Genomic DNA, 11,800 nt, shown 5'->3' on the forward strand with positions numbered 1-11,800 from the left:
TGAAGAGTCTCATCTTCTTGAAAGCATTGTTGATCCCCTTGGAAAGAGTGACCCTCTGAGGAAGAAGCAAAGGGTATAGAAGAGTAGGGATTGGCTGAGGTCAAAAGGAGAAAAGCAGAGGAAGAAAGTGCAGAAGAGATGAGTACTCTAAAGAAAGTATGAATGTGTCCTCTTCCTGCAGGCACTAAGAACCTCTCCAGGCTTCAGCTGTCTCACTTGCAAATGGAGCTGAACTAGATGATCACTAAGATTCCTTCCATCTCTGACACTGATTGACTCTATGACAGATTTCTCTCCCTCTAGACTTTTATCTGTTCTAATCCATTCTACACACAACCAATACGTAATCTTCCTCTACCATATCTCTAATCATGTCACTCCCCTGCTCAAAAGTCTTCACCACTCTGCTTGTGGTGACTAGATACTTTAGCTTAGTAACCAGGGCCACCAATAACTAACTTTAGCTCCCAATATACATCTCTTAAAGAATTCTCTACTCCAGCCTTCAGGATCCCCATACCAAGACCACCCCTCTCTTTTTACTCCTCTCTTTTTACTATTAGGAGACACCCTGTTTTTCCACAGTTAAGGCCCAGCAAGCAAGCTATACCCTGAGTTTAGCATAACAACAATCCTCTACATTGACTCTCTGGATGAACTCTGCTGTAGCAAAATCCCAGAATCATTTCACACCAGCTCCAGGTGGTCCCTTAGCTTGGACCATTGTTCTAGTCATGAAGCCCTGCTATGAGTCAAACTTGTATCATTGTTGCTGTTACCCCTCATTGTTAGGGCTGCAGCCCACTGTGTAGCCCTAGCTATATGATTAAGATTTGGTCTCCCTAAGTTGCGTCTCCTCCTAGAGGAAGCTCTGGCACATGTGTCTAGTTTCTCTCCTCTAATGGAATAAAGAAAGCTTTTTGCTTATGACTACTGTCGGCCCTATTTTTTTATTTTGTTTTTATTTTATTTTATTTCCTAGAGTTAACTGTGGTTGTGATGATCTGTGTGAGCTCTGATAATTTTCACAGTTAACTGTGGTTATGATAATGTGTGTGAGCTCTTTGGTATTTGTAGAGTTAACAGTGATTGCATAACCTCTGTGACTTTTTGGTCATTTGTTTTCAGATTTGACAAGCCAAACTAGTCTATTCAATTGCCCACAAACCTCTCTGGCTACAAGGCTCAGCTCCAGACTCACATCTACAAAGCTTTCCCAGGCTATTCCAATACCCAGTAACCTCTCCTTCCACTGAACTCAGAGAATTTACACAATATGAACAATGAATTTGGCAATTAATCCCATACTGCCTCATGGCATCCCTAGCATTATTGTTCAGCTTTTTATATTGTGAGCTCACAAAGGGCAGGAGTTGAGGTTTATAATATTCCTACACACCCCCACAGTGTCTGGCACAGGATGTTATATATACAAGAAGAGCTCAGTAAATGTTTGTCTGTTCTATTTTATTTGAGGATCCAACCACTGAGATAGGTAATGATATGGCAATGATTTACCATTCCCTCCCTCTGGGACTGCTCCTGTCTCAGTGAAAGATGACAAATAAAATAATAAATCTGGCATAGTCTCAAATTTCCTGGAGTGGCAATAATGTATATAGTGGAGAGGGTTCTGCACTTTGAGTCACATGTCCAGGGGTCAAGGCCTTGCTTTGACTATTGACTTCTGATATTTGTTGACATAGTGGTGAACAAATCTCTCAACTATTCTGGGTTTTAGTTTTCTTATCTATAAAATAGGGATACATGTGTAAAATACTTCCACTACCCACCTCAAAGGGTTATAGGTGAGAAAGGAGCTTTGTAAAGTTATAAATGCAAAGCACCATTGAAAGAAAAGTGAGTCTACGATCTCCTTGAGGACAGTGACTTCTGTTCTCCTTCCACTATAATCATCTATGATGGCTAAAAGCCTACAATTCAATTCAACAAGTTATTATCGAGAGACTGCTATGTGCCAAGCAGTGTGGGAAATACAAAAGAGGCATCTGATACTATCTAGTTCCTACCCTCGAGGAGCTCACAGTTTTAAGCAGCATATGACAGTATATAGTCAAGTGCTAAACAGAGTATAATGGTGGTCATACTCCAACGTACTAGAGCTAGAAATAGATTCCCCATTCTTTACCCAGGACTGTTCTTCAAAACATACTGCCTGCTGACTGATGCCTAGCATTAAGCAGAATACAATCAATCCAATCATGCATATACTATTTGTTTTTTATCTCTTTTTTAAGTTTTATTAATATATTTTATTTTTACATTTCAAACATTTCCAGATTGCTCCCACTCTGAAGAAGGTCTGTTGTAAGAAAGTGAAACAAAACTAACAATATGGTGACCTCCTCTGAAGGTGCATGCAACATTCCATACCTATAGCACTGTTCAGCCCTCTATTTTTAATTGTTCTTTAATTAATGGAAATCTATTTTTTCTCCCTCCTACACCCCCAAAAAAGACAAAAGCCAAACAAATTTCTTGTAACAAACATAGTCAAGCAAAACAAATTCCCTTATTTGCTACATTCAAAAATGTTTATGTCTCATTCTATATCCTAAATGTATCACCTCTTTGTCAGGAAGCAGATAGTATGTTTCATCATAAGTCCTCTGGAATCATGGATGGTCACTGTATAGATCATAGTTTTTACAATTTCAACTAATGCCAGTCACAGGACAGGAGAACTTTGGTGTCTGTGGTAAAGGAAAAGGACCCAGTCAAACCCTAACCCAAGGAAAGGGAGAATCTTGCCTAAAGGCAGACTTCCTAGAACAAATGAAATGTCTTCAACTTGATATGATCCCCCAAATAGGGGAGACCTAGAACTCAACTTTTGAGGCCTCAGCAATAAAAAAAAAATGACATTTATGATGCTAGGGATGACCAGGACATGTACTCCTTGTTTATGAGCAGTCAGATCTACATGTTAGAAAAATCACTCTGGCAGTTAAGTGCAGGATAGATTGAAGTGGGGAGAGAATTGAAGCAAGAAGGCCAGTAGCTCAGGTGAGAGGATTCTTCACCAGGGTGGTAACTATGTGAGTGGAGAGGAGATAGGTATAGATATAGATATGTAATCTTATGAAAGTAGAATTATAAGACTTGGCAAATGACTGGTTATATAGGAAAGTACTGTCAAATTCTAAGAGAAATGGGGGCCACTAAACCATAGAGAATGATCCCTGTGGGTTGCATATTAACTACATATTAATATTAACTATTTTTATTGTATTTTATTTGTATTTATTTGTTTTGTTAAGTATTTCCCAATATTTTAATCTGGTTCAGACTTCACTTGCGAGCCAGGGTTGTGGGCCTCATGTTTAACATTTCTGATGTAGGGGAAGAAAAAGTGAAGAGGCATCCAGGATAACCCTGACGTTGTGAGACTGGATCAATGGGAAGAGGATACTGCTCTCAACAATAATAAGGATATTTGGAAGAGTAGAACATTTTGAGGGAAAGGTGAGTTGTTTGGAACAGGTTGGGTTTGAGATGTGTATAGGACATTCAGTTTGAAATATCCAAAAAGTTGGTGATTTGAAACTACAGCTCAGGAGGACAACTAGGGCTGGATAGATAGATACAGTATGTGAATCATATACATAATCTAACTGAATTCATGAAAGCTAATGAGATCACCAAGTGACATAGTATAAAATAGTAGAAATAGTAGAAGAGAAGAGGACCCAGGACAGAACCTTAGAGGAGACCTACAGTTAGTGGCCATGAAATGAATAAAGAATCAGCAAAGGGAGACCAAGAAGGAACAGTCATAAAAATGGAAGAGCCAGAGAGTCCTGTCATGAAAACCTAGAGAGGAGAGTGTATCCAGAAAAAGAAAGTGATCAACAACATCAAAGATGGCAGAAAGTTCAAGAAGGATGAGGTTTGAGAATAGGACATTAGATTTGGCAATTAAGAGATCACTGGTACCTTCAGAGGAAATAGTTTCAGATTAATGATGATGTCAGGGGCCAGATTTCAGAAGATTAAGTTTTTCTAATAGGTGTACCTCTCCTCTGATTGAAGAAGGAATTCATTCATTCAATAAAAAATACTTAATAAGCACCTTCTCAGTGTTTTGCACCATGCCTAGAATTCAGAAGGTACTTAATAAATGCTTATTGACTTGACCTACTATGTTCAAAGTCACATGTTAAAACTTCATATAGGGTGTAGCATTCAACAAATGTTTTAATAAAGGCACTGATTAATTGTGTCACTTCCAATGTGTGACCAGTGTGGTAAGGTAACTTGAAACATTTAGAACAGTGCTTGGCACATAGTAAGGGCTTAATAAACATTTATTGATTTACTGATTGATTGATTTCTGCAGTTTGAAGGAACTGGGGGAGTACATCTTAGAAAAGAGAAGATTTATGGGAAACATTATCACTGGAGTTAGCGAGGTGACAGTGACCTTAAAATGAGGAAGACTTGAGTTCAAATCCAGTCTCATGCCCTTACTGGCTGTGTGACTCTGGGCAATCTATTTATCTTCCATATACCTCAGTTTCTTTATGTGTAAAATGGGGATATTCATAGCACCTACCTCCTAGGGTTATTGTAAAGATAAAATGAAATAATATTTGTAAAGCACTAGGCATACAGTAGATACTATGTAAAAGTTATTATTACTATTTATATCATTATCATCACAGTCTTCATATATTCAAAGGACTTTCATGTAGGGCCTGGATTAGATTTATTATTTGGCCCCAGAAATTTGAAATAGGAAATACTGCATAATAGTTTCAGAAAAGCAGGTTCTGGCTCAATATAAGGAAGAACTTTTTAATAAGTAGAGTTGTCCAACAAAAAGGGGAAGGCTAATAATGAAATGAGTGGTTTTATGTGGTAGTAAGTTTCCTATTACTGGTAATCTTCAATCAGCCACTGGATGACCACAGGAATGCTGCAGAAGATATTAACCTATCAACCATGACCTCTAAGATCCCCTTCAACTCTTAGATTCTATGACTGAGAGCTCAGTATATACAAGGCTTCCCTCAAACTCATAAGCATAAGACATAGCCCCATTTGCTGCCATTTCTCAATTTCCATAACAAAACAGGACAGCACAGATAGCACAAATAATGTTAATTGAGATAATCTAAAAATCTCTCATTGGCCATACATTTCAAATGCTCCTTCAACCAGACCTTTGCCAGAGCCGATCAAAATTATTTGAGCATCCCTTGCTCATCCACTCTTTAAGAAAAGTTCAAATAAGTGGAAAATCAGCATGTAAGATAGCAACTGAATCCTCGGCTTACTTTTCTGGTCCTTGTTTATTCTTGGATAAACTGCTTACCTTAGGTTTTCCCATCATAGGCTATTTGGTTTATTTTGTTGTTCTTTAAGGGATAAGGCTGGTCTCACAGATTAATGAGCACCAGAGTAACTCTGGTCATTTTAATTGATGTTTGAAGTCCAAAGAAAATAGCCCCTCCAGCTTCTTCTCTCCCCCCTCCCTACTTCTAGCCTTCACTTAACCCAACAATGTTAGAAAGACCACTTTCCAATTGCCTTCCTTTGCCAGCAATAAAGCTGATTCCAGCTATTCCATTTCTGAAACCATTAGCAGGGACTCCCACTTAAAGTAGTTTGCAACTTCTATTTGCATTAAAATTGCTGTAGAAACCAAGGAGGAAATATTATTCTTGTTTTCCAGTTAAGTCAATACATTGGATGAAATTGACAGCTCTGGGGACAAACTGGCTTTGGCCAGCTCCCCCACCCCAGGGGTGCCCCTCACTTCCCGCCTGACCAGAGGGAAGACAACTATCAGGAGCAATTAGTGTTGCAGTATCCCACATTATTTCCCAGAGATATCTTAGCTGAAATGGATCCCCTTGTAATATTAATTAAAAACAGATTTTTTTTGGCAACCTCCTGAAGAATGGTTTCTGTGGCAGGCAGGCTTCATTATTAAGTCTCCAAGAAGGAAAATGCATTAAGATATTGTGACATCGGTACTGTGCACAGGGGTGAGGAGGGCTGGATGATTCAGCCAAAAGCTATTTGAAAAATCTGTTTGGGAGTTGCAATTAGAATATCCACCCAGTGAATACAATTAATCTGATCAAACTTGTCACTATTTTTGCATATTAGGAGTAAATATTTTAGAGTACAGTCCAGCTGAATCAGTGCAGCATGTGAGACTATCTAAGAGAAAATGTATTCCCTCTACCTTCTAAGAGGCTGCTCCCAGGAGGAAGTGAGGCCTGACAGCCACTTGTAATTATCAATATCTTCTTTATTTTCCCCACCAAGGTGTATTTGTAAGTGTCTTAATTTAAATCTGTGCACAGTACTGTGCAATGTGAAATTCACCACCACTGAGGGGAACATCAGAGAGTCAATGATTATGGGAAAATATGGCATTCTCACCCGCATGCTGGGGGGATGGAGGAAGGGAGAGGGAAGAACAAGGTGCTAAGGATGTTTTTAGGAAGAAAAGAAATAAAGAGGAAGGCCAAGCTTGCCTTCATAACTTCCCATTCTCAAGAGCCATTTGCCTACCCATTGAACAGGGAGATGCCAGTTGGAAGAAAAGAGAAAAGCTATGTGATTTTCTGTTTTCACACAGCTCTACAGACAGAGTCCATGTTCCACAAGGCAAATGTATAACACTCCCAAATTCATCAAAGGAATCCCAGGTCCAGGAGACTAGAAGCGTCTGGAAAGGACCTCAGATTCCTTCTGAATCAAGATCCTATTGACATATATTCTTATTCTCATTCTCATATTCCCTCTCTCTCTCTCTCTCTCTATCTCTCTCTCACTCCTTCCCTCCCTTATTCCTTCTCTCCCTCTCCTTTTATCTCTTTCCCCTCCATTTCTCTCCTTCTTCCTCCCTCCCTCCTTCCCTCTCTCCTACTTCCCTCTACAAGATTAGATTAATAGTGGATTTAAAAAGGACCAGAGCCCATTCCCCTTCATATGACACCCTTGCCCTTTCCTCCTCTGCTAAAGACTCCTTTCTCCTGTCCCCCAAAAAGGGGGGCCAACCCTGAGATAGTAGAAGCAGAGGCTCCCTCTCTTGGGGCTTCGAATTTCCCTCTCTAGCATAACTAACTCCAGTGATCCTCAGCAATGATTCAGCAGTGATCCTCCTTTCCACTCTCTCTTTTACCTCTTCCTTTCTCTCTCCTTCTTTCAACCCCACTCAGAGTTGACTCACACTGATGTTTCTACAAAGGAACCTAAAATACCCACCTTACAGATGGGTATTCAAGTCAGTGAGGCCAAAGGTATTTGCATCAAGAATAGGATCTCTATATTTGGTATAAAAAAAAAAAACTAAAAAACTAGTGGCCTTCCTGGAGAAGGAAAAGTTTAACTCTTTGAAAACTGAAATGGGAACTGGAATTCTCCATATCCCTTTGAAAATAGCCCATGCTAGATATCTTCCTGCTGTGCTATTTCCTTCTTCCCTTTAAATTGATGAACAAGGCAGTTTCATGTGGGCTCATAATAATCCATCAGCCTCACAATGATTTTTATTTACAGTATCTATTTTGCCCCTAACTGGGAACAGAGGAGAAACTTGGTTAAACAATCCGAATCATCCTTTCCAGATTTGTTTCCCTGAAAACTACCACAGGCAAGGGAATAGTTTTCCCATTCTCAGATCCACTTAGTCTCAGTAGACTCCCACAAGTATGCACTTGTGATATCTGAAAATCGGGACCAAAAGAACCACATTCCTACTTGAAAGTATCACAAGCAGTACTTCTAGACCCCAAAGGTGGGTAAGCCTGGGGTCCCAATATATACTTAAGATTATACTGTCTTTTTCCAGACCCAGTATGTTGAAGAAGAACGTAATGAATAAAGCTCTTCAAGACTGTTCACTGATAAAGAGAAGTCGAATACTCCCTTTGGTCTACATCTGGATCCAAGTACTATTTCCCAGGGTGGTTTCCCAGGGTGATGCAGGCTAGCTGCTTGACTGCCTTGTTTCTAACCAGCTACACAGCTGGATAGACAGGTCTGCAGAGAGAGAATGCAGCATGGCATTTAATCAGTCTTCTCTGAAAATATTTCCTACAAATGGCAGTCCTCCAGATTTTGTCAACTCACCAATAATACATGCTTTTAAAAATGGGTAGGTGGGTGGGAATGAAAAACAGTATAATAGCTTTGTTTGTCCAATGGAGGCATTAAGGGAAACAGACCCCTATAAAGGATACTCCCTGTACAACCCAAGACACCACACTCATATTGTGATATAAGACTTTTATGAAAGAGTGGTACACCTCCTTGCACACACACACACACACACATACACACACACACACCCCATTGTCTTCTAATAAAAAAAAAGAGGAGGAAAGTTGGAATTTGCAATCCTTTCTGCTGAGCCATCCCTGGATTTGACTGTCAGTGTAACTCTCCTTAGCAGACAAACATTAAGTAGACAGCAGCCCCCCTCCAACACCGGAGAAACAGATTTAGCCCCCATGGAACTTCAAAGAGCAAGTCATAACCACAGGGAGACTGACAGGGCTGGTTGGAAAAAGAAACACTAAACTATTGCACTGGAAACCCAGACTGAGACGACCTTCTGCCTCATAAACCATCCTTCTAAATCTGCACTTGTTTCACAAACTCGAACCCAGGTCATTTATGTATCTTTAAGAACATCACCCAGCTCAAAAGGAAATCAGCCCTCCAGTAAACAACACTGCGGAACCTCTCACTTTCATGTCACCAATACAACCCCATCTACACCCAATTATAAATGATGGTTAAAAAAGAAAGAAAGAAATTCCTAAAGAAAAGGCAAAGGGAATAGTCAATATTTTAAGGAGGGGGGAAAAACATTTCTCCTCACACCGGTATTCCCAACCCCCTAAAATGTGTACCACCAAATAAGCCGCTAGCACCAGAAGATGTTTATATCCCAAATCATTCGCAAAAATCTTTTTTTAAACCCTAACAAGAAACCAGAAAGAAGGAGAAAGATCTATGTCAGGTTGGGGTAGGGAATGTACTTTGGTCTGTGGCATACCATGCGGTCTTAGGAAGGGAGAAACGCGGGAATGGGAGAATTTGAGAACCCCCGATTCTCCAAGACTTTAAAAATCAGGAATGCTGGGAGGACCAGCCCTCTGGACTAGAAGCGTCTTAGCATAGCCTGGACGCTGCAGCTGTCGCGGAGGGAGGGAAGTGTAGATGGGCTGGAGGTGGGGTGAGCGGGAGAAGGGGAGCCAGAGCAAAGGGGCTCAGAAGCGACATCAATGGCGCCACCTCCTGATGCTACAGGGTCTGGCAAAACGCAGCTATCCGAGAAAAGGAAAAGGGGCCAGCGGGTCAGGGGCCCCGACACCCTCCTCGCTAGCCTCAGTATCAGGAACTGATTCGGCGGAGGTGAGGGGGGAAGACTAGCAAAGGTGAAGGGTTTTCCTTGGTGCTTTTTCTTTTTTTTTCCCCCAGGGAGGAAGGGGAGATGGAGGCATTTTTCCTTTTGTGTTTCAAACTTTTATCCTCTGCCTCGCCTCCTGCGTAACCTAACCTAGGTTAGCTCTTAACTGGGGTTTGTCTAGGACAGGGGAGGTCCCTTGAAACTGATACCGGCGCTCAGAGCGGAGTGGGGTTGGGGAGCCAGCCCCAGAAAGGCAGGCTGGGCACTAGGACCATCACCCCTGTCCCTTCCGGAATGAGGAAAAGCCAAGTCTCTCATTGTCAGTCCTTCCAGCCGTGCCTACTCCAGATCCACTCCGCTCACTCGTAGAAACACACACATCTCACACATCACACACGATCACGCACACGCGCGCGCACGCACACACACACACACATACACACCTTGGTTACCACGGCCCCACCTGCTCCCCCCACACTGTCTAAAAAACAAGCGCGGGGACCCCACCCCGCACCCACTTCAATCCCTCAACCCTGGGGGTCGTTGGTAAACAAACGCACACGCCTTCCTCTCTCCAACTCAGCTAACCTGTTAGGGGTGCGGAGATGGAGAAGGGACAGACTGATCAAAGAGCCGGACAATCAAGCTTCTCCCAAAGTGGGGCGAGCAAGTCTCAGTTCTCCCTCTCCCGGCGTCCCGGCGTAACTGAGGGAGCCGGCCCCCCGCGCTAGCGGAGCAAGCCTAAGGACAGACAGAAAGGGGGATAGATGGACAGGTGGAAAGACAGGCACGCACACAAGCGGACAGACAAACACATACACAGAGAGGCAGACGGGCAGACTACACGTACACAGGCGAAGAGGCAGGCAAGGTACTCACGCTGCTGTTGTATCCGGACCAGTGTACCATGGCTTGATTGTGCGCGGAGTCTCCGGTCAGGGCGAACGAGGTGCTGGTCAGTTTGAGCTCTTCTGCCGCCGCCCCCCGAGCTCTCGGCCCCCTCCCTTCTTCCTGGGAGCCTTTGGCCGGCGCCCGGCTGCCTCGCGATCCGTCCGCCGGGGAATTTCCCCGGCTGCCCCAATGGGCCAGAGAGCCTGCGGGCTGCGCCCTGCGACTCCTCCTAGCACCAAGCTTTCCTTGCGCAGCTGGAGAAGACCCCCTGAGCTCTTCAAAACCGCGGCCCCAGGGCGCTCTCTCTTCCTGCCCCCCAGCCGCCTCCTCCTCTTCCTCCTCTTCCTCCTCCGCCTGGCTGTTGCCGCCACTACCGGGATAAGGCATCTCCTCCCGGGGCCAGCGCCCCAGACCCCCGCCTCTCCCCGCCGCCGGCTCCGGCCACTGGCCCGAGACTCCCCGCGGCGAGAGCAGCGGCAGCCGGGGCGGCGAGGTGGGAGCACTGCCGCCGCTGCCGCCGCCGCCCCAAGTGATCTCGGCCCCAGCTAGGACCCAAGTAGAGAGGAGCAGGAGCCCAGTCCGGGCGATGGGCGCCCCCGGCCAGCCTGCGGGGCGCTCCGTGGCTGCCGCCTCCATCCCGCTGCGGCTCCCGCTGCTGGGCTGGCTGGTCCGTTGGCGCCGAGGTGCGGGGTCCGGCGTAGGGGGTAGGGGGGGGAGAGAAATGTGCGCGCGCGTGTGGGGAGTGGGAAGGGGAGGGGGAGGGGGCAGCCGGGTGTCTCCCCGCCGCCTGGAGATCCTCAGCGCTCCTCTCTACTCTTCCCTCCCTTCTCTCTCTCTCTCTCTCTCTCTCTCTCTCTCTCCCTCCCTCTCTCTCTCTCTCTCTCTCTCTCCTCTCTTCTCTTTTTCCTCTCTCTTTCTTCCAAAAAGAAGAGAAATAAATAAATGCTACTTCGTGTTTAAAGAAAAAAAGATCTCTCTGGCCACCTGGAGGGCCAGGGGAAATAATAAGGGCCCACACCAGCAGAGTCTGGAGTAGAGCGAGCGCCGGGAACACCTACAGCTACAGAGTAGCAGCTCTCCCCTCCCCTAATCCAGGCTACATAACTCCTCTCCCTCCCCGACACAGTTCGAGGTTGCTTCCTGTGCTATTCCGTGGGATTTCCCCCCTCGGCGCTGGAGGGGGAGGGGTGCCAGGGAGGAGGGATGGTGCAGGCGGTGGGAAGTGAGTGGGGTGGGGGAGTGCTGCGATAGGGGAGGAGGAAAGTGTTTTTGAGCGAAACTATTCCCGTTTGAGGAGCTGAACAAGTGACTGAAGCAGCCTAGCGGGGGTGGAGCTGCTCGAGACTCAGGAAATTCCACTCACCCAGGGGCGCCTTGCGGCCAGTCCCCCGCCCCCCATCCCCAGGCATCTCCTGGGGTTGTACGCTTAAAAGGGTGGGATGGGAGTGAAGCTGAGGGTCCAGCTCTGTGTGTGTGTGTGTGTGTGTGTGTGTGTGTGTGTGTGTGTGTGTG

The 11,800-nt window shown here is 44.8% G+C and overlaps 1 protein-coding gene across 1 annotated transcript in view; it reads right to left on the minus strand.

The window, feature by feature from the left end:
• The window catches only part of SORCS3 (sortilin related VPS10 domain containing receptor 3), a 682,653-nt gene extending 671,729 nt beyond the window's left edge, over positions 1 to 10,924 (minus strand). Inside the window, exon 1 of the mRNA XM_027851811.1 lies at positions 10,277 to 10,924. Coding sequence (XP_027707612.1) covers positions 10,277 to 10,924 — 648 coding nt within the window. The remainder of the gene's footprint in view (positions 1 to 10,276) is intronic.
• Between the last annotated feature and the right edge of the window lie 876 nt (positions 10,925 to 11,800).

This window comes from Vombatus ursinus, unplaced genomic scaffold, assembly GCF_900497805.2.
Source record: "Vombatus ursinus unplaced genomic scaffold, bare-nosed wombat genome assembly UNPS02009205.1, whole genome shotgun sequence".
NCBI lineage: Eukaryota > Metazoa > Chordata > Mammalia > Diprotodontia > Vombatidae > Vombatus > Vombatus ursinus.